This window comes from Oryzias latipes, chromosome 21, assembly GCF_002234675.1.
Source record: "Oryzias latipes chromosome 21, ASM223467v1".
Lineage (NCBI taxonomy): Eukaryota > Metazoa > Chordata > Actinopteri > Beloniformes > Adrianichthyidae > Oryzias > Oryzias latipes.
The window spans coordinates 28,822,429-28,844,376 of record NC_019879.2 but is presented as its reverse complement, the minus strand read 5'-3'; the positions used below and the strand labels follow the sequence as shown (position 1 = coordinate 28,844,376).

At 43.7% G+C, this 21,948-nt stretch overlaps 2 protein-coding genes across 12 annotated transcripts in view; one reads left to right on the top strand and one right to left on the bottom strand.

Moving 5' to 3' along the window:
• Positions 1–607: 607 nt before the first annotated feature.
• Positions 608–11,721, bottom strand: LOC101175694 (basic leucine zipper and W2 domain-containing protein 1-A). Of its 3 annotated transcripts, XM_011489997.2 has the most exons (12): positions 11,608–11,721; positions 10,033–10,106; positions 9,613–9,789; positions 6,112–6,206; positions 5,292–5,357; positions 5,079–5,214; positions 3,520–3,629; positions 3,264–3,434; positions 1,897–2,043; positions 1,633–1,771; positions 1,303–1,425; positions 608–1,213 (listed from the first exon to the last, which is right to left on the bottom strand). In XM_011489997.2, the coding sequence occupies exons 2-12, from the start codon at positions 10,094–10,096 to the stop codon at positions 1,179–1,181; spliced, it is 1,263 nt and encodes a 420-aa protein (XP_011488299.1). In that variant the 5' UTR covers positions 10,097–10,106; positions 11,608–11,721; the 3' UTR covers positions 608–1,178. The 3 variants fall into 3 exon arrangements, with proteins under 3 accessions (XP_011488299.1, XP_011488301.1, XP_020568611.1); XM_011489999.3 differs by lacking the exons at positions 10,033–10,106; positions 11,608–11,721 and adding an exon at positions 9,866–10,006; XM_020712952.2 differs by lacking the exons at positions 608–1,213; positions 1,303–1,425 and having other exon boundaries at positions 1,700–1,771; positions 1,878–2,043.
• Positions 11,722–13,092: 1,371 nt separating this feature from the next.
• myo1b (myosin IB) overlaps positions 13,093–21,948 on the top strand; it is a 48,914-nt gene continuing 40,058 nt past the window's right edge. For 5 of the 9 annotated variants that reach the window (XM_023950925.1, XM_023950922.1, XM_023950923.1 and 2 more), the window contains exons 1-2: positions 13,093–13,287; positions 19,051–19,198. In XM_023950925.1, the coding sequence (XP_023806693.1) occupies positions 19,073–19,198 (126 nt within the window). In that variant the 5' untranslated portion in view covers positions 13,093–13,287; positions 19,051–19,072. The remainder of the gene's footprint in view (positions 13,288–19,050; positions 19,199–21,948) is intronic. The other 4 variants (XM_023950929.1, XM_023950927.1, XM_023950928.1 and 1 more) reach the window with 1 other exon arrangement.

Here is a 21,948-nt window from a genome sequence, read left to right as displayed (position 1 = left end):
TATCCATAATAATTAAAGCTTTAATAAGGAAGATCAAGCTCCTTTCCAGGTACGCTGGTTGTTGCATCTCTACACGGCTTCACGTTGAACCATTTGCTAAATAGCCCACCTTTCTTTTCAGCCAATCACAAGCCCACTTTGGTCTTTAAAGTCTTGGATTGCCGTCTCTGTGATGCGTTTGTCATGGTCTGGTTCTGGGGGTCCAGGTTCTTTCCACCAGCATGTCCTCGACCCAGAACCTAACCACTAAAGTTTATGGACTTAATGTGTGCACATTTTTCTGAAACATGGAAAAATCTTTCATCTCATCATAATATCTCTTCTGATTGAAATGCGTCATTAGGACATGTGTTGAAACTTTGATCATATTTCAGGTCAAAACGGCTGTTTGCTGTGAAAGGACGTGTCGAGAACACGTTGCTCTCGGATTCTCACCATATTGCAGGAGTTCTCGGCTAAATGTGGTTGAAATGACTTTGGAATCTTAAAGTAGAATACAGATTTTGAAACTGAAGTAGTTTATCGTCGGGTTTTTTCAACTTAAAAAATGAGCTAACTACATTTTAAAACGATAACATTTTGTCTATGATAAATGAAAGAAGGAGTATGAGAAGTATTTACCTGTCGTTTATTTCAAAATGTGTCCAAAGGAGAAAAACCTTACAAAGCCAGTAAGATTGAGAGATAAAAACGTTTCTTTGTGGCCTCGTTGACCACCGTCAGCATGGCTGCTTAAAATGGCACAGCTCCACCAACGACGGCCCAGGCAGACTTGGCAGGAAACTTGACTGTCACAGAACCGGTGGAGATGCAATAGGACTGGAAAACCAGTAAATCATGGCCACACACAAAAAAACGGGCAAAAAGGAGCACCAGGCCTAAAACCAGGAACCGAAATCTGCTGTCAAACCAGCATCTCTTAAAGGGAAACCATGTTTCTAGGAGAAAAAAAAAGCTCTTCTGGAGCATTACAGATGTTTCAATCGACTTCTCTAACGGTGGCATCGACATGGCTGCTTGAGGAAGAGGCTTGAAAGTGGCGATTCAATTAGAGAGCAGTCCAAAGAGTTCAGTGACGGCTGAACAAATGTGCAGAGGTAGAGAACAGACGGAGTGGATAAACTTCAAACACAAACGGCTTCCTCCGTTTCCTCCACTTGAAAATATGCATCGAGGCCTCAGTCTGCGTCCTCCTCTTCCTCAGACTCTGATTCTGGAAGGGAAACATTAGTCGGCGGCGTTTTCAAACACTCGTGTTCTCAACGAGGATAGCGGAGCCTAAAGAAAGAAGGCAGCACCCACCTTCCTCTGCGTTCTTCAGCCACTCCACAAACGCTTTCATCTGGTCCAGGAAAACGCTCTTTCCTTTGGCTAAATGGGCTTCGTTGTACCACTTCAGAATCGGTTCCTCGCTCAAAACATCCGCTTTATAAAAGAAGCACAGAACGCAGGAAAGAAAATCTATTTAAAGCCGAGCGCAGATGCCTCACGGAGGCCGGAAAAACAAACTTCTGCAGCGTCAGTCAAGAACAGAATTTCAGGCCATCATCTGCTGCCATCTGGCACTTCCAAACACTTCACCGTCAGAGAAGAGTACAGACAAGCGGAGCCTTGTGGGCATAATTAACTGACCTTTATACAGCAGAACAACTATTTTCTGGAAGGCCTTCATGAAGTGGATGTTGTCATAACAGTATTCTTGGATCTTCAGCAGGAGAGTGAGTTCAGAGAGGCCCTGGGATGTAAACGCCTTCAGAAGAGGGCTGTATTGCTGAGAAAGGAAACGGGAAAAGTCAAGTTCTGGGTCGAAACACAGGAAGCAACATTCGCGGCCTTCCAACCCCTTTGCACTTTGACCTTCCAGCGGGTAAATTCACCTGAACCATGTAACTTCACCTTCAAGTGCTTGATGGCTTGCTCCGTGACAAGCTCCTCCTTCTTGTTCCACTCCACGGAGCTCATCACGCTGGCCCAGATGAGGCCGATCATGGTCTGCTCAGAGATGTTGTTCTTCTTGATCTCCTCCCGGGTGTAAGCGATGATCTGGAAGACGGTTTGGAGAATGAGGACAAATCACTTCCGACTCGTGCTGAGCATCACCTTTCATCCAGACAGACAAGAGGAGGTTAATCCATGAGAGGCCCCGCCTCCCACATGTCTTTTCCCTGCAGTCCGCTTACAGGAGAACCAGAACAGACAGAGAACTTCATTCTCCTAAGTTTCAGTAAGTCTTTCCATCGCAGTCTTGAGACGGAATATGGATTCATCGGCATCGACGGCTCACTGAAGCGAACGCTACGCTAGTGCAGCCAACGCATCCTTCGAGAGCTTTATTTGTTTTACATTTTTATATTTGTGGATTATCTTTCTAGCTGTATTCCTTTCCCTCAAACCTTTCTGTTATCGTAGTTTGTCCGTTTTTTTCCCGGTTATTCTTTGTTGCATGACACCGTACACGCTCTGGCTTGCGTTGCTCTCATTGACGCTTCATTTTGAGAATGTTTGTCGCGCAATAATTGACTCTTTAAACGACGTAAATGTGGGTTCTGAAGGAATTCAACTTGTTATTGAATCATAGATAAATGAACATGTCAGACGGTGAACTTTATTGTGAGAATTTTGAACTAATTTGAGTTTAAAACCATTTGAAGAGACCCAACAGGACCAAAGGGTTTTAGTTCATCTTCCAATGCATAAACACAACTGTGAAGACGTACTTAGTTACTAACCCAGTAGGAGAACAGAGAAATTCACTCAGACTTCTACTTACAAACACCAACCGATGAGAAAAGAGCTTCTCCGGCGGTTCTGTTTGTGTCTGTCGTTGGTTTTAACATTCAGCATATTGGTCTGAGGTCATTGATAAACAGTTTCAGCTGAAGCTGATCTTCCTGCAGCCTGAACGGTTGTTCCGTTGTGACGGATCCTGCTGCTGATGACCTTCTTCAGCTGTTTTAACCACACAGATCAGCTCTTCCATAAAAGCCTGTTGGAACCTGTGCTGGGGGGTCTGATCAGCTGACTCGCTCACACTGAAGCTGGATCTGTGCAGGAGGGTGGAGACGCTGACTGAAGGAGAAATAATGAGCCAACCTCGTGATGAAACAACCATCAGAGGTCTCTCCAGACCACAGAGAGAATTTCAACAGGGGATGGGAGGATTTTCACTACATCTATCCTTCAACCCCACCTGAGGAACATGTGAAGGTCAAGAGGAGAGAAGTCTGCGGTGCTGCAGCTCAAACGAAGCTGGTGGGACTTACGTCCTTGAGCGGGTCTCCGCGGGACATCTGATCCTCGATCTCCTTCTGCAGCTCCTTGCGAGTTCCTATGGACTGCTGGTTTTTGACGAAGCCTGACAGCTCCTGGAGCCCGGCGTCATTAAAGTACTTGGAGAAGTGTTCGCAGCTGCGCTTGTTGGCAGGAAAAAGTTCCTAAAAAGGTGGAGACAAACCTCGCTGAGAAGTTCTGCTGCTAGAAACGGCAGAGAAGGATTTGGTGACGAGATGACGGTCGCACCAGTAGCCTGTTGTCCATGCCGACCTTTCGGAGACTGGCAGCCACGGAGTTGAAGTCCCTCTCAGAGAGCCAGGATTTGAAGAGTTTTACGGCAAAGCTTGCCGACACACCTGAGGAGAGGCGGGAAACGGGAGTGAGCTGCTGAGAAGAGCATCCGTAAACACGAGAGAGCAGCGGGGAGATTCACCGGAGCTGCATCTGGAACCAAAACTAAGCCCAGTTTCTCTGGACCGTCCTCCAATAACGGCAGAAAAATGGGAAGCAGATGGGGGCTCACTGCAATGTATCACAGCGTTTTAAGGCGGAATCGTTATTAATGGGCGACGATGGATCACCGAGCCATCAGCTGCAGCCTTTCAGGTAACCGTTTTCCACTGCACCCACATCATCGGTTTACCAGCTCTTCATTATCTGAGCAAGCATTAGTCTCACAAATGAAGCCTTCATTCAGACTACGGCTGACGCCGCATGATGGCAGCTTAGTCACACACAGCTGAGAGGACGACGACTTCTTTACCTGAACGTCATCGTTTCTATTATTTGGCTGAGCTGGAATGAGACGGTCGTTGCAGATATATCTTTGTTCGGGCATCATTGTCATTACTGTAGAATATTTATTTGCTAATTTCAAGTAATCAACTAGTAAAAATAAGAATCATCTTGGGAAATTGGTCCTAAATGAGATGGATTTTGACGAAAACAAAACAAGATTGTAAAGGAGCCTCTTTAGTGAGACACCTGAGGTTGAAGATGAAACAGCCGTTCTCAGCCGTTGCTAGGGCAACAGCTGAAAAATATCTCCCACTCATTTCATTTCCTTGGTCTTAAAGCAGGGTGACCTTTTCACGGCAGCGTTGGTCACTTTACTTCATGCTCTCAAGTCTCACCGCCGCCGTTAACGGGGACAGAATTATGTTCCATCAGCTGGAAGAATCAAACGCACGCCACCCGTTTTAGGGCTCATGACGCCGCCTTCAGCTTCACTACAGTCCAGACCTGCATGTTGGCTCCAACAGAACCAAAGGGCATCATCAATCACCGGGAAAAATGCACAGTGGTAGCAATCAAACACATGTAATTAAAAACTGAAGTTTTTAGTTTTCTCTAGTAAAATGTGTATAAAAATCAGAATTCTAAAGCGTTCAAAAATATGTGTCCAAAATGCTGATATATTTGAAACAGCAGCTAAAAGCGAGTCTCTAGCCCAGCACGCCCCGCTGGCCTAGAGGTTAAGACAGCCGGAAGCCGGTGTTTGAATCCAGTGAATAGTAGCCTTGCATGGCCTCTAATTATTTTGAGCTTAGCTTCTTTTTTGCTAAACCTCTAACGAATATTTGTTTTCTTACTAGAGAATATCAAGAAAGTTTTCTTTGTCATCTTTTGCAGTGATGACATCATCGAGCCAACATGCCGTTACAGCAGAAACGCTTCATTTCTACTTAGTGAAACTTCCACGGATGAAGAGATCTTTTGCGACAGCTTCATCTGTGCGCCCGTCACGCGCTGCGCTTTAGTGTTTTCTCGCTGAAATCCACAGCATTCCCACACCAACAGCCCACCTTCTTTAACCAGGTTCTCGTTGAAGAGGCTGCTGAGGATGGATGCGGAGATGGTGCCGTTGGCCAGCAGGATTCCCGTCAGCATGGCCAGCTTGTTACATTCGGACTCGGAGAAGCCCTTCAGAAACAGCAGCAGCTGCCAAACACATCAACACAGCTTCAGCTCCTCGCACTCCATCACACCTTCCTGCTCTCGGGCGACATGAATCTCACCTTTTTGACCTCGTCCTCGAATCCCTTCTCCAAGTATTTGTAACGCCTGATGAGCTTGTTAAAGACCTACAAACGCAAAGCATTCTGGTTAGGATTTTAGAGACTCACGCTCTCCGGTTTGGTGGAGATAAGATCCGCTCCTTCATGAACCGTCTGTGTTCTCAGTGAATCGATGAATATTTTCTTTGCAGCTCCACTTGTTCTCAGAACGTCTGCAGCGTCTCTCCCATCGTTTTTTTATCCATTCCACTCAGAAACTAAAGCTTACCCGATAAAATCACAAGAACAAACGGTTTTTGTGAGGCGAGACTGTGTTCTGTCGGGTATCTCGGACGCACATTCCCAAAAGGTGCAAAAGATGTTGAACTGGTTTCAACTCAAACGTTTCACATATTTGGGGAATGGAGGAGAAATGCTGAAGAGACAGAAAACTCCTTCAGTGCACAGAGGAGCAGCTCAGCATGAAACTCCAGTGCAGACGTTCATCCTGGTCTTAACTGTGAGAACGTCTCAGGTTTGAATCAAAGACTGGCTCTACCTGCAGAAGGAGAGCCGGGTGAGAGGAGGAGCAGCTTTTGAGTTGACAGAACGAGGAGATCTTCAGGTTGGTTTTGCCGTGTCGCTCACAGCGCAGAGCAAAAGCACAAAATCCTGATGCGACCAAACGTTTAACAAACTCTGCTTGAGAATGAGAAATAAGGTTTCTGTTTGAGTCCACAGGCGAGTCTAAACTACACATACGTGGGGGCTCATGAGGAGTGGCAGCAGAGCTTTTAGACGGAGCCCTCTGTCACACAACACTCAGAAGAGCTGCAGCTACCTGTGCGTACGCCTGCATGGTCTCTATGTCCTCTTGTGCTTTGAAGAGGCAGAACTCGGTGGGGGTCATGTCTTCTGCCAGAGTTCCTCCCGGGGCTAAAAACACAAACATGTTTTGATTTATTCTTCCAATAGAGTAAATGATGTGGCTCAACTTGTCAATAGGAGAATTCTATGAGGCGGACACAGAATGTTTCATAGAGTCTGAGTGTCATTTAGTTAGAAAGTAAAAAACAATATTTCTAACAAATGCCTCTTTTTATTATTATTCATCCATCCATCTTCTAAACCCGTTTTGTGCCTTTCGGGGTCACGGGGCTGCCGGAGTCTATCCCGGACATCCTGGACAGTCTGTGGTCTGTCGCAGGGCCACAGTCACACACCCATGCACACGCACATTCACACCTATGGAATGTCTAGAGCAGGGGGGTCATTTTCACCGAGGGCCACATCAGCATAGCGGCTGTCCTCAAAGGGCCAGATGTAACTTATACATGTAACTAAATGTAATGAAAAATAAATGTAACTACTCCTTAATGTTTAATAACTCATTATTTATTTACTATAACCTTTTAAAGTGACAATTCCAGTTGCATAGAAAACATATGTTTGCGTGTTACTCTAGCATAAATCCTTTTACATTTGATTCTGTCAGGTTAGGTTATATGGACAGTGTTTAAGTCCTAATTTATAGTTGCCCAATCGGATATTTCAAGTCAGATTCCCCCTAGATATGAGTAAATACACACCAATTTTTATATTTTATTTGAAGAAATTAAAAACTTTTATGTTCTCGCGGGCCACAGAAAATGACATGGAGGGCCGCATTTGGCCCCCGGGCCTTGAGTTTGACACATGTGGTCTAGTGTAACCAATTGAAGCATGTTTTTGGACGGTGGGAGGAAGCCGCAGTGCTTGGGGAGAACATGCAAACTCCACACAGAAAGCTTCCCCACTGATGTTCTGTTTCAGGTCCCCCACCCGGGACTTGAACTAGGGGGAATTTTGCTGTGAAGCAAGAGCGCTAAGCACTGCACCAGCGTGCAGGAGAGTCTTTGTCTTTTCCATGAAACTCCATTTTGCTTTAAAGTAGCGTTTCACAGCTTTATTTTTTTCATTTTGCCAGTACAGAGGCTTATTTGACACAAACGGGCTGCTGAAGCTGCACATGTGCAATAAGTGGACTAGTATGATGAAGTCTATTATGTGCTGTGTTAAACTGGCCTGTAATATTGTGTTGTGATGTTTACTTTTCTATGAATATGAGAAACTCTCTGGAATTTGGTTGAGCTAATAACATGTCACGATGACAATAAAGTCTATTCTATTCTTCTATTCTATACTTGCTTAATCTCAACTCACACAAATGTAAAGCAACCATATTCAGCGGGGAAAATAAGTATTGAACACGTCAACATTTCTCTCAAAAAACACATTTCTAATCGAGCTATTGACATTCAATTTTCACCAGATGTCGGCATCAACCCAAGTAATGCACACATAGAAAGAAATCCAAACATTTATGTCCATAAATGAAGTTAAGTGTAATAAAGTGAAATGGCACAGGGAATAAGTATTGAACACATGAAGAAAAGGAGGGGTAAAAAGGTCTGGCAAGCCAAGAAAGCAGCTGGAGTTTGTCAGTATGCAGAAGGTTAACCTGCCCCCTATTAGTGCAAAGTAATATCAGCTGGTATAGTCCTGATTGATGCCTTTTAAAAAGGTTTCTCACCAGCAAGGTGTTAGACCAGAAGCATTGCATGATGGGTAAAAGCAAAGAGCTGTCCAAAGACCTACGCAACATTATTGTTGCAAAACACACTGAAGGCATTGGTTACAGGTGCATTTCTAAACTTCTGAAAGTTCCAGTGAGTACCATTGGGGCCATCATCCGGAAGTGGAAAGAACACGGCATTACCATAAACCTGCCACGGCCAGGTGCTCCTCGCAAGATTTCAGACAGAGGAGTCAGAACAATCATCAGAAGGGTTCTCCAACAGCCCAGGACCACTTGTGGAGAGCTTCAGAAAGACCTGGAATCAGCAGGTACCGTTGTTTCAAAGAAAACAATAAGTAATGCACTCGACCGCCATGGCCTCCATGCACGCACACCACGCAAGACTCCATTTTTGAAAAAGAAGCATGTTGAAGCTCGTTTGGAGTTTGCGACCCCATGACATTCTGGGAGAAGATACTATGGTCAGATGAGACCAAAATTGAACTCTTCGGATGTCATAAGACACATGTTTGGAGGAAAAATGGCACCGCACATCACCCCCAAAACACCATACCAACAGTCAAGTTTGGAGGTGGGAGCATCATGGCGTGGGGCTGTTTTTCAGCATGTGGTACTGGTAGACTTCATATCATTGAAGGAATAATGACTGGAGAAAAGTATGGAGACATTCTTGATCAGAATCTGCTGTCATCTGCCAGGCTGCTGAAGATGAAAAGAGGGTGGATCTTTCAGCAAGACAACGATCCCAAGCACACAGCCAAGGTAACACTCAACTGGTTGAAGAAAAAGAAAATAAAGCTGCTAGAATGGCCCAGTCTTGAATCCAATTGAAAATCTTTGGAAAGAACTGAAGATCCAGGTTCACAGAAGAGACCCCCTGAACCTTGAAGATTTGAAGGCAGTTTGTGTGGATGAATGGGCCAAAATCACACCTGAGCAATGTATTCCACTGGTTTCTCCATACAGGAGGCGTCTTGAGGCTGTAATCACCAACAAAGGTTTTTGCACTAAGTATTAAATAAATTTCAGTAAGCATGTTCAATACTTATTCCCTGGGCCATTTCCCTTTATTACACATAACTTCATTTATGGACATAAATGTTTGGATTTCTTTCTATGTGTGCATTACTTGGGTTGATGCCAACATCTGGTGAAAATTTCATGTCAATAACTCGATTAGAAATATGTTTTTTGAGATAAATGTTGACATGTTCAATACTTATTTTCCCCGCTGTACAACACATATAAAAGCTGAGTGAATAAGAATTAGATAAAGAGTTTATTTACAGAAATTAGTTAAAAGAAATAGATTGTGTCCAAAAGTAAAAAAGCTTCACTTATTGGTGAGGGCAGACCTCCCTTTTTATACTGAAATCCTCCTGATCAGTGTTAAATACAGAAGCTGACCTCTGTTGGGACCACAAAGTTTTTGTGCTCCTTTCATGCATTTGTTCTGTTCTCAAAGGTCACTGGACGTTTTTAAAAAGACCCGTTTGCCCCAAACCGTCTGCATTGCAGCACAAATGTGCAGTGAGAGAAGAAATGCAGCAAACTGCAGATCCACTCTCTGATGCTTTCAGTGAAGACTTTTTGCCTAAAACATCAACTAAGTACAGTTTTGAAGCTTTCTGTCATCTTTCCTAATATTTGAGTATTTTGAATTGTTTCCCAGACCAGTTCAGGCCTGATGGGACGTGCCCCCGCACCACTCATCAGAGAAAGACGCTGCGTTTTGGAGGACTTTCTCTCTGTACAGCCACTTACCCAGCATTCCTCCAGCCACCAGGATGTCAAAGAGCGTCTCCGCATATCGCCGGTAGTCGAGCTTGGCACCGGAGGCATCAAGGAACTTTCCGACGGCGTCCAAATCTGTGCCACTTTGGTTTAGGCCTTGTACAATGCTTTCCTGAAACTGGGAAGGGTCAAACCTCTCCTTTTCATCTGTGGAATGAAGACACATTTTCTCAAATTCTGCCAAGCGATCCATGAACTTCTAGATAGCAGGTACTTTCATTACCTGTGACTAATATCTGTCATCTTTCCAAACCAATCTTTCAAACACATTTAGATGGTGAATAAAGCAACTAATTCACTTTCAATTCATGTGTTTTTCACAGAACTAGCCAGGAGAGCCTGACCGTCACTCCGTACGTGGTTCTTTGGAGGCCTTCTGAAGTTCCTCACCTCTTTTTCTAGTTTTGAAGCGCTGGCCTGTGAGCGTAGGCTTCTGCTGCTTTTGATTACTCATAAAAGACACTCTGCAACAGCGGAAACAAGTCAGGATGAGAAGAAGCATCACATCTGTCTCCAACCACTTCATCTTCACGTTGTCGTGGATAACCAATGACACAATGTAGACAGGGCTGCAGCAGCAGCTAAATCCTTTTCTTTCTTGACACAGACTTTTTGCTTTGACAAAAGCCAAATCAGTGGAGAATGTGTTTCTGACACGGACCTTTCTTATTGGCCTGTTTGCTGCACAAAAAGTACAGATATTTGTTGATTGCTATTTTGCTGAACGAAGATGAAACTTAAAGGGTAATAACTGGCAAAAAAAATAAAGAAAGAAATGATCAAAGTTGACCATAAATAAAGTGAAAACAGCACAATAACAAAAAAGTTTTTGTGAAAAATGCCAGCGCCGGGTATCGAACCAGCGAGCTTCTGCACCAAGGATTCCCCATGTATTTCAATGGAGGCAAAAATCCTGGAATATCTGGAAAGGTTCAAGGGTTTGAAGGACCAAAAGGACCAAAAGTCATAGCTGGAAAAAGCTGAACATTTGAATAGTTAAATGGTTAAAACAGCTGAAAAATTGTAGGAATTAAGCAGCAAAAAATGGCGGAAGATACTATAATAAAGAAAGAGAAGATGGAAAAAAGGGAAAACAATGGGTTGTAGAGTTCAACCAATAAACAAGGACACTAAGGGAAAGATCTCCTTCCATAATTTAAAAAGAAATAACTAAGACAATTCAGAAACAGTAGATCAATGGATCAGACTTGAAAGATCAACCTGTGTGAATGACAGCAAAAATTAAAAACCCTCTGCTTTTAAAACCTCTTCCAGTCCAGGAACCACTTGGACTACTGCTCAGCAAGTCACTTATGGTGTCAGCATCACAGGATGTGTGTGATTGTTGTGTTATGAGGGAAATTAAGCAGTTATAGTCACAGAAACGGACAGAAATCTACAAGACAAGCATTAAGTCTGAATTAATATGGAGGCTAAAACTACATGTACCATCTCTTTCAACATAAAGAAGCCAACAGCAGACATTACTAAAAATCCATGTAGTCAGTTTTTTTTTTTTTTAAGGGTATTTGGGTTTTTATTTACAACTGTAGCAACAGGCAGGAGTCAGTTATGGAGAAACGTCGGCCTGTCATATATTCCCGGGAGTTCTTTTCAGCCTGAGTCGTTCTGTCCCATTTTTAGTTACACGTAACAAAGTGAGGATACCGACACCAACAAAAGCGCGGGAACCTTTAGATTCCACCGAAAAAAGATCGACTTATCAACCAGATTAATGTCAACACCGCGAAAACGGCAGGAATCAAAATGACCTCAGAAGAGAACACGGCTAAAGCTAGGGGCTATAGCGGCTAAAGCTAGCGGCTAAAGCTAGCGGCTAACGCGAAGCGGAACTCCCGTCCCGTTTTTCAGAAGCCTGGCTTTCCTGGAGCCAAACGACAATCCGCGCAAACATGTAGGCGGCCCTCGATGTCAAAACCCCAAAAAACACAAAACAACACTCACAGAAATCCTCTTTGTAGGTCAAAAACAGCCGGAGAAAAAAAGTACAGTGGGTCTGTGGCCAGGCAGAAATGGGTTGGGGGAATCGTCAACGCGCATGCGCACAATACCACTTCAAATACATTGCAAAAAGAAAAGAAAAGGATAATCGCTGAATATTTGCATAGTTTTTATGTCTGATTACAACTAAATATTTTCTTTAAAAATATATATAAATAAATATTTTTAATAGATTTTTGTCAAATGTCTCACTTTATTGCTACACGTGCGCGCGCGTGCGTGAGCGCGCGTGCCATTGAAAGGCAGTCAGAATTTGGTGCTGTCTGGAGTTAAAACACAGGAGGGGGGTGTTGTTCTGCAGTCGGACGCTCGTCAGGACAAACGCGAAACTGTCATGTTGCGTTAAAGAGCGCCACGTAAATTCCACTGTCAACCTGGAAACTTTTCTGAGCACATGTTGAGATCATATAGAGTCCTCATATCACATGATAGTGGTTTCTCTGGAAAAACACGCGAGGCCCTTATGCTTCTTTGCCGTGGGCCTTTTTTTTCTCCCCCTAAATCTCAGTCTGCAGCTGCTTCCCAGACTGGACGTTTTACTATAAAAACAACTATGCTTCCTAAAAATACACCACTTGAAATTTATTTTACTAAGTTCATTTGAGTATAAGTGTAGCAATTATACTTCAGACCATGTACATGTAGTGCAGGATGTATACTAAATGAATTCCTTTCAGACTTAATTAGAACATTTAAAAGTTATAATATTTAGATGGCATATAAAAAGTAATACAATAAATACTTGTAGTAGACTAAAATCGATTAAGAGTTGCTAAGCTTTTCACTGCAAACACAAAACTATGATGTTCTCTTTTAAAATTTGAATCTGTTTAAAATATTTTCAAAAAGCTTTAAGTTAATAGACATTTGTGAAAATAGTCAAATTACATTCTCAATTTTAATAATTTCATGATTAAATTTGTATGAATATCCTTCCAGATTAACTGACTTATGGTGCATTCCTAAAACACCTGTATTTAAAAAAGAAAAACAACTATTTTAATAATATTAATAATATCAATTAATCATTGATTTACAGTTAATCACTGTTTTTTTTTTTGGGAAAACTTAAGTGCAAAGTCTTAAAATTGACATTTAATAGTCTTCTTTAATACCAGATATGTCATTATAGGAACAAAAACATCAACAACACTGAAAATGATAGTTATGATGGCAAAACTGCTACTCTAAGGTCATTTAAGTCCGAATGACGTTAAAAATTTGTATTTTCATGTTTTTTTAAGTAAAGTCAGGTTTTAAAGTGAACTACCAAATACAGTAAATGAAACGAATAATTGCAAATAATGATAACTTTTCACGCAAAACGTGCGTGAAAAACTTAATTTTTTTGTCCAACAGCGCGTGAAGGCAGCACCCCCCGCCCCCTCGCCCCTGGAGGTGATTAATAAGAGGCTCGGGACTCGCCCAGAAACGCCGCTCCAGCCACTCCCTACGCCCGGCAGAGCCCGAGCTCCCAGATCCATCCGGAGCTCCATTCACTGAGCCACATCCAGCGCCAGGCAGCCGGGAAGGGTCCTGCAGAAGTGGACAGCCACCTGGGGCTCGAACCTCCAGCGCGCAGAGTGGATTTAGAAGCAGAGGAACTCCAGCAGAGATAAAGAGGTGAGCTCAGAAGTTTTCCTTTGTGTGAAAGTCTGCAGCTCTCGACCCTGTCTGCAGCTCAGATGGGACTCTGTTCTCTCGTGTTCTTTGTGAGGGTAAAGAGAACTGTTCTCCAAAACTCCCGAACAACGGGCACGCGTAATTACCAACATCTGCGCGCGTCTGTGAACGCGCCCTGCTGTCAGGAAACCTTTAAAAACGGACAGAGAAGTTGAATCACAAACGGAAATGTAAAAAGTTTTGATTTTTCTTCTTCTGTGCATCATTTCTGACTTGAGTTGTCTTCACCTCAACCCTCCTGGTTTTTGGAGCTCCTGAAGTGAATAAATCAGAGCTCCTCAGCATGAATACCACCATTCTCTCCTCTCTATTTCTGCTCAATTCTCATGTGGGATTCTCTGAACAAAAGCAGCTTTATGTGAAGAAATGGAGTTGATTTTTATTGTTTTAATAAAAAAAAAGCAACTTTTGGAGAGCATGAATCCACGCATGGGAAATCTGACTCGTGCAGGCTGAGCTGAAGCCCCCACATGGTTGGAGACTTTTTTTTTTTTTTTTTTTTAAAGCAAAGTTTGTGGTTTTCCACAAATATGCGTCTCCTCTGTAGGCCAGTTTCTCAGCTGGAGAGGCAGATGGGAACTTTATTACCCCCACTGATCAAACAATGAATGACGCAAGTCCCCAGTTGTAGAGGAGCTAACCTTTGGAGCTCTTCTGGGAACATGGGGAAGAACCCCCCCACCACCCCCCCAAGGAGCTCTTCTGCGGGGTGACATGTGGCGGTCTGGTGCGGTGCCATGGTGATGAATGGGATTTGCACTTGTCTGCTGTGTAGTGAGGCGTGTGTCCAGTGTTGGGCCTGGGTCAACAGTAAGAGGTGGAGTGGGGAGATGCACGTGCCCCCTCCCAGCATGCACCCTGTCATCCCATAGCAGCCATAACGGCTTTTTTTAAATTTAATTTTCCGTCCGTTCATTTAGGCGCCTGAACTTCACTTCCTTTGGCTCCCCGCAGAAATAATACTGTCGTTCTTTGGCTTCTTTCTCTGCTCTCTCCAGCTGTTTTCTGCATTCACTTCAGATCCCTTTTTTGAACGGATACAGACAAACTGTGTGAGAGGCTCCTCTTCAGGTCTGCAGCACATTACTCCACTGTTCTACAGAACATGCCACAGAGGTGGAGGGTTTAAAAAAAACAAACTGTCCGTTACTGCTTTTAGTTTGGTAAAATGAAGTTGTGTAAGAGCAACGTCTGCGTGTACTTTGTCTTCAAAACCAGCTGTTTGTCAACTCCTGGAGTATAGTTTTATGGGATGTTATCTGGATCCTGATTCCACCCTCAATTTAAAGTTCAGACACTTGTTTTCAGTCTGAGAGAAAATGACTGAGCTCTGCAGATGATAGATCACTTAAAAAAAAAAGACATGAGGACCAAGAAACTATGAAAGATTTAAAAGTAAAATAGTGTTTTGAACATGTTGAAGCATTTTTCTCATGATGTATGCAAAAACAGTTTAGATTAAAACTGCATTTGTCTGTATTTCTGTATTTGAATGGTGGTGAATCCGGAGCAGATGAGAAAATGCAGTTTGAAAAAGCTTGTAGTTTTGGCACAAACTATATCTGTGGGCCACAAACTCTCTGCTCTGCTCCATTCTGATGCATCCACTTGTAAATAGATCCATGTGTGTCCTTGTTTTCCTCGTCTGGGCTAACAACTGGCTCAAAACTGTTAGTCAACTTTGGATTGTGGAGGGCTGTAAGCTAACAGCTGCTGTTTACAACCTGGAGGTGAACTTCTAATGAATTCCTGCTGCTCTGCAGAAGCTATGTCCTAGAAACTGACACTGCTTTTTAGAGTTTGGCTTAAAAACGGCAAAATCCTAATTAAAAGACCACTGGGAATGCTTTGAAAATAGATTTTTTTTTAAACATACCAGAAGAGGCTCAGCTCTGTGTTCAGTTGGACTTTCACTGGCTCATATTCTCAGCCCGGTCCGGATGGAAGCTCGTCGGGTTTCTGCAGCGCCTCTGAACTTTAAGCCGCTCTGTAAAGAGTAAGCAGTTTGTTTGTGCTGAAGTTCCACCATTATTGACTTTGATGAGGCGGGTCTGCAGCGTGCAGGAACGCCTGCAGGACTCTCCTGGGATGCAGGGCAGCAGGCTTTTCACCTTCTCCTCTCTCTGTCCCCCCCCCCCCCCCCCCTCCCATGCTGCTGCTCTGTTGGCCTTTAATCTTCATCTCTGGCAGCTGGTCTGATGTTGTGGCTCTTCCTCCCGCGTGACAAGGCCACGCTGATCTGTGGCAAAATGTGCAGGGTATTAGGCGGTGTAATGGATTTTATTATCGCTTGTTTGCATGGCGCCACCACTGTATTTTTCAAACAACTGCCTCCCAAAGCGGCACGGCGGCCGGCGTCATCAAGGGTCTGTCTCTGGTCCCAGTGAAAATATTGACCAATCCTAGAAGAGCGCATCACTCTGTTCTCCTGCATTTAATGAAATAAAAGCGTCCCGATGAGATCCAGCTGCTTCGTTATCTACTTTTTGTGTTTTGGCTTCTGTTCTGGGTTTGTTGACCTCCTTTTTCTAGAGGACGAACGGGGTAAAACAAACGCCCTCAGCCCTCCTCCGGAGCCCTGTTAATAATGTATGCACATTTAATGCTGCTTTTATTAATGTTTGCCCATAGCTTGATCTGGCTGGCAAATCTAGGTCAGAAGCGGAGGCATGAAGCAAAGCATGTCTCCTGATATTACAGTGACGTGCGCTGAAATCCCAGGACCGGTCAGCCGTCCCATCATCCTCTAGATGATGAAATCTCACTCCTGCCCATTTTATTGTATTTACTGAGCAACTTGGCTCCTCTAAATACAGCACTTCAATCTGTGGGAATTATGGATCAGAAGTCTGATTTGTGAAATGACTTCTGTGACGTGCACGGTGGCTGTCCCGTGTCGGATCAGTGTGGACTGTGCTCACACTTCACACCAGCTGGCTTTGGCTGAAAGATGCAGGATTTTATCAGGGAAGCCATTTCTAATGACCTCTTTCTATTATGCAGAATTATCGCTCTTATTAAAGTGAGGATGTTTCCAAACAGAAAATAATTTCTGGCACGGGCGCTTAATGGGGATCAGCATTGAATGTGCCCGATTTTTCTTTTTTTTTTTTTAAGTGTAAATCACGACCATCCGCTGCACACCAGCGCCGTGTTCCGGGCTTTGAAAGCGCTCGAGTACAAGGTGCATCGGCACTGAGACCAAAGCTGCTTCAGCCGTCCATCAGGCTTAAATAAAGATTAAAAAGAGTTTTTGTTTTAAAAGGAAACATGCTAAGTTGAATCCATCTGATTAAATTTGACAAGAATTTATGTACAAGTCTATCTAAAATGTAAAAAATTCTGTTAAACCGTTTGAACTCTAACATCTCCAGCTGAGTTTGATCAGGATTCTTCCTCGCTGGATTCGGTTCAGCAGGAACTTTGGTTCTTGGATCGAGTCCACAGCGTTCCATCTGGGGTAGTGGGTTATCATCTGCAGAGTCCTAGACGGGTCATTTTAATATTTAAAAAATAAGTAAAATTAGATTTTTACCTTGTTCAACCCCAAAATATAAACCCCAAATATAAAAATAAGATGGTTAAAATTGAAAAATGTGTATTCTTGCTTCAGAAGTATTGCAATATAAGCATTTTCACAAACATTAAAATGTTAAACTTTCAATTAACCTGGAAGCTGAGCTAATCAAGCCTTCGACATCTGACCTGTTTCTAATTTAGCAGAACATCAGAACACGGAGGGTCTACATGTGTTTTTTTTTTTTTAATTTATTTTTTAATCCACCTATCTGGGGGGGGGGACCCAGTGAAGACATTTACATAATTTTCCCCAGGTGGAGACATTCCAGCATCTGTTTTTTTTTTTTTCCAGAGGGGGTGTTGTGTTAGAAAAGATTCTGAGCTGAAGCATTCAGACATGGCAGCATCTTCAAAACGAACAGAACTGGATGTTTGATTGCTGAGACGCATTCATGAAACCCAGAGCCCGTCCTCAAATTTTTAAAAATAAATCCCCTCTCAGCTGTTGCTTCGTCTCAGCAGTGAGTTCAGCAGCTCCCCTGCTAAATACAAATTCTTCTACAGATTATTTTCCTAAATGTCCAAATCTAAGAAACTTCAGTTTGTGGCACAGTTGATCTTTAATATAAAAATACTTTCAACATTTAAAATGATTTGATGTTACTGTGACTCTTTGTGTTGAAGGTTGGTCTTCTTAAAGGGTTCGATGCAGTTGATGATAAATGGTTCAGTTATTTCTCTCTTTTAGCCATTTTTGATTTAAAAAAATATCACAGAAATGCACTTGTAGAAAGTCTTCTTTCTCCTTTGTGGTCAAACTGGCGGCTCGCTAAAGGGATCCAGTCAAAACCACTTTGTGACATCACAATGTGAGAGCCCGCCCGTTTTTGTGGATTGGGAGGGGCAGGCACTCGGAGAGCAGAGTTTTAAAGTAATGTTCTGGGTGCGTGAATGAATCAAAACACGGCTTTGGGGTCGTTTTGGTGACTCATGTAGCAGCTAACGGTGAATTTAGCTTAAAGACCTGAGCTGTGGAAACATTTTCAGGCTTGTAAAGTAAGTCGACGGAGAACCCAACACTCCTAACATAATTATTCTCATGTTAAAAAGTGATGCAATGAAGCCATGTCTTACTCAAACGGGTGTGAGTGCCTGCCTTCACTGTGAAATGGTTAAAGTAGTCTTCTTTTCTAAATCATAGAAATGGCCTTCAAATTTAAAAACAAGTTTTTTCTGAAACTGAAAAACAATCAGCAACAACAGCAGTTTTTATTTTTCCTGTTGATGCCATTAGACTAAAATCTTATGTTGGACAACTTCATATATTTGCTTTTTTATAGATTGAGTTTTTATTTTTTCTTAAGCACCAACAGATTTGACAGTGAGACAAAGTAGCCTTTAATGAACTCTTGTAGTCTTCTCCATCAATTATTGGTGCCAGAATCATTTTGGCTTTGCTTTCAAGGCTTGATGTGCATCGAGTGTTGATAAAATATTCACACTTGCTGCTCTTCGCTTTTTGCCCGATGGATGTTTCATTTGTTCCTGACGGTGCAGAAAGCGACGCTGGCGCCACTCGAGTGGCGGGCGAGTGGGCGGGCAGGAGGGGGACTGCAAGCCCTCATCCGTCCGTCGGCGTGGAGTCTGTCACAACAGCCTGTGTTGGGTTTGTCAGCGCAGCAAAGCCTGGCATCGTGGGTCTGTGCATGACCCGGCCCCCCGTTTAATCCCCAGCCCCAAAGCGGCCGGGGTGTGTGTGTGTGGGGGGGGTGGGTGTTCCTGCCGTAAGGGGAGACGGCGCCTCTGAAAACTGCAGACTCCAGCACTGTCAATGCCCCCCCCCTTAACGTGGTTTCTCCCAGCCACTGGCTGCAAGGGACTCTGATGGTTTTCTTTTATTTAGCACATCTTTGTTCACAATTGGGAACCCTTGGGGGCAGAATTCTTCAGTTGGGTAATTTCCTGAGACATTCTCTCACACGGGAAAACTATTTTTTTCCAGTTTTTATCAAATCAAAGATGACCAACAACCATATTTAATAAGAAATGGAATGTCCAAAGGGTCGGATGATTGAAATAAGGAAACAGAAATGGGTTGTTTGGTGCTGTTTTTGTCTTCTAAACCTTTGGACCTCTGGTTGTTTTGCTACGTCTTTAAAAGCCAACTGTCACTTTTTCATGCAGGAGGGGGTCGCCTACAGCCAACATGGAGGGGAAGGCGTCACTTCTAGACAACATGATTGGGGTGGGGGACATGGTCCTCCTGGAACCCTTGTCTGAAGACTCGTTTCTGGAGAACCTGAAGAAGCGCTTCGACCACAATGAAATCTACGTAAGTTTGTTTTATTTCTCGGTCCGAGCTGTGCTGCAAACTGCTGAAGGCTTGGGATTGAAGACCTTCGTCAGAAGCTGCTTGAATCTAAATGAAGGAGCTTCTGCGTCTTGGTTCTCTGCAGGTTCTGTGGGTGTGTCTCCAGATGATTACAGCTCTCTTGGCTGATGTCGCCTCATTCTCTCCTGAATTTTCTTTTTTTTTTAGCTGCACTGAACTCCCAAAATGTAGAATTCTATTTTTCTGGAGTTCAGTGCAGCACTGCTGCACATTAAGATGAAATGTTGAGTGCTTCCTGTTAAGGCACATGGGTTTTTGGCAGCACCCCTCTGCTCTTCAGCAGGAACGATCAGGAAAAGTACTGGGGCCTGTGTTTATCCAATAACAGTGTGGTGTACGATATTTAGCCTGGGGATGCATTTTCCTTTGGGTGATGTCATTCTGCAGTAATGCCCCCACCAACACCACAGCGCTGTCATATGACGGTTGGGAGCAGAAGAAAACATGGTTTTGTCCTCCAGGAGGACGACACATCATGAACCTCATAACGGCCAATCAAAGAGGTCAAGGATGTCAAAAGATGATCTGCCTCATGATCTGGTTTTTGGAAAGAAACCTTAGGTTTGGTCTTGCTCCCTTCACTGCATGGGGGCAGTTCAGAGCAACGTCGCCCTAACAACCACAGTTACTCTGAACATTCAACAAGTCCCAGCGTGTGTGTTTGCATTCATGCAATTCTCTGAGGTTATCAGCAGACGGCCTGCCGTTCGGGAGCCCCTAGTTGATCCAAACATTGATGTGTCTGTATTAGCAAAAGATACAGCTGCTGTCAAAGTGTGGGTCTTGGATGAAATGGATCTGGAGGATGGAACTCTGTTTGCTGAAATAAAACCTGCAATTTAGAAAGTTTAACAGAAAATACCAGGAACAACTTATTTCTGTATGGATGCTCTTGGTCCTGAAGCAGAGAGGCAATCTATTGGGCCTGATGGGTGTATACCTGCCCATCCTGCTTCCTGCCTTCTTGACTTCTTGCTTCTAATCACCTCAATCCAATGTGTTCAAAGAAACAAAGCCTAGTAGTTCAGATGTTTGCCTTTAAAGCTTTGGTCACAACTGCCCTTGCATGTGGATACAGGCTGTCTGTGGGCGTTAAGCCTGCACGGGGCTCGCAGGTGACCCACAGGAAATGTCAAGGTCGTAGACCGCTCAGTGAACCCGTAGAGAAGAAAAGGTCCACTTGGATTTGTATCTATTTATTTTTTGTGGGCGACGTGTCGTAACGAACATGTATACAAAACATAAAGGTGAAGTAGGTCAGACGCAGGCGTGTCGTACAGATCTTTCCTTTTCAACGCAGCCTAACTGTTGGTGTATCCACCATTGTTGTCACGTGATCGGGAGGTAATTTTGATTTAGTGCCCCTGTTCACCGGTTTGTTATATTTTGCTTATTTATGCTCAGGAATAAATTCAAGAACAAGGAGTATTTCGTTTACTTTTGCGCGTTATAGTTAAACTGCCTCAGTGTCTCTGGCATCTGGTCAAGAATTGGTCACTACAGTCAGAGATAAGGAAATTGGACAGTGTCGTTTGTGTCCTATCGGTGTCTATACAGGCACTTGCCCCGCCCTGTGTGTGCAGCTTTTGCACGCCGTCAGTAAGAGGCCAGTTCTCGTGTCTTACTAATGACTAGAGTCTTTAAAGGCACCATACGGCGGCCTCACCTGTACACTTCCACTAGCCTTCCGGGTCCTTGACGATGCAGTTGCCACTCGTATGACAATGGTACATTCCGTTTTCATGACCTCCCCTGATGTGATCGTACGACCTTCCTTCAAGGGAACTGCAAGACACACCTGTACTCCCCTTAAGATGCAGCTGCTCCTCTCTATGACCGTCCCAAAACCCGCAGCGTCTGTACTGGTCACCCAGCCGTATGGTGCCTGTATTTAAGCTTTCATCATAAAGTGGGTCTAAATTCAAACCTGTACAGAAAACACTGACGTGATGTTTTAATTCAGGCCTCCCTGATGTTTACTGGATTAAAGGCTCTTTGTTGAGCTGGGTCTGCAGCGTCACTGCAGACGTGTTTTCATTTTTGTCCTGAAGGTGTCTGCCCACCCAACATCAACAGCATTGACATTAGGTGGGCAGCAGGAATGAACTTCAACACAAGTATGTAAACACTCGAACACCCCCCCCCCCCCTCTTCAGAGCGCTGAAGGTTTAGAAGTTCCTTCTGAACTTGAGCAGAAATGCTGAAATCTGTTTGTTTCTGCGATCCGATTCGGTGTTTGGTTTTCCAGAAGCATATTCGGCTCAGTCGTGTTCAGTCCGCTACCATCCTCCCCGCTCCAGGCTGTACTGTGCCCCCACTGTGGCGTGGGAGGTGGAGGTGTTGTCATAGCGAAGGCCGTGCTCCACTCATTTGAGAGCAGCTTATGCAACAGCCATTACCATGGGGGGGGGGTGATGCTTGACGGTGATGTCTGAGTGCTTCTGTGGTGTAGGAGGAGGAGGAGGATGATGATGGTTAGATTCACACCTTCAGGTTAATATAACAAGTTTTTTTTTCTTACATAAATGTGCCTGTTATGTAAAAATGTCAAAACGAATAATATTTTGTCCACTTTATGTTTTCTCTGTATTTTAGGGACTTCTATCTTCATTTTTATCATTTTGGGGAACTGTCAGACCAGGAAACCTGTTCACTTCTGATGAGACAGACCATCTGCAGTAACATGACCA

Coding starts and splice junctions, on each gene's coding strand:
- LOC101175694 (XM_011489997.2), bottom strand. CDS start 10,096: ATGAGTAATCAAAAGCAGCAGAAGCCTACGCTCACAGGCCAGCGCTTC. Junction 6,207..9,612: donor GGTGGCTGGAGGAATGCTGG/GTAAGTGGCTGT, acceptor TTGTGTTTTTAG/CCCCGGGAGGAACTCTGGCA. Junction 3,630..5,078: donor CGAGAACCTGGTTAAAGAAG/GTGGGCTGTTGG, acceptor GCCTCTCCTCAG/GTGTGTCGGCAAGCTTTGCC.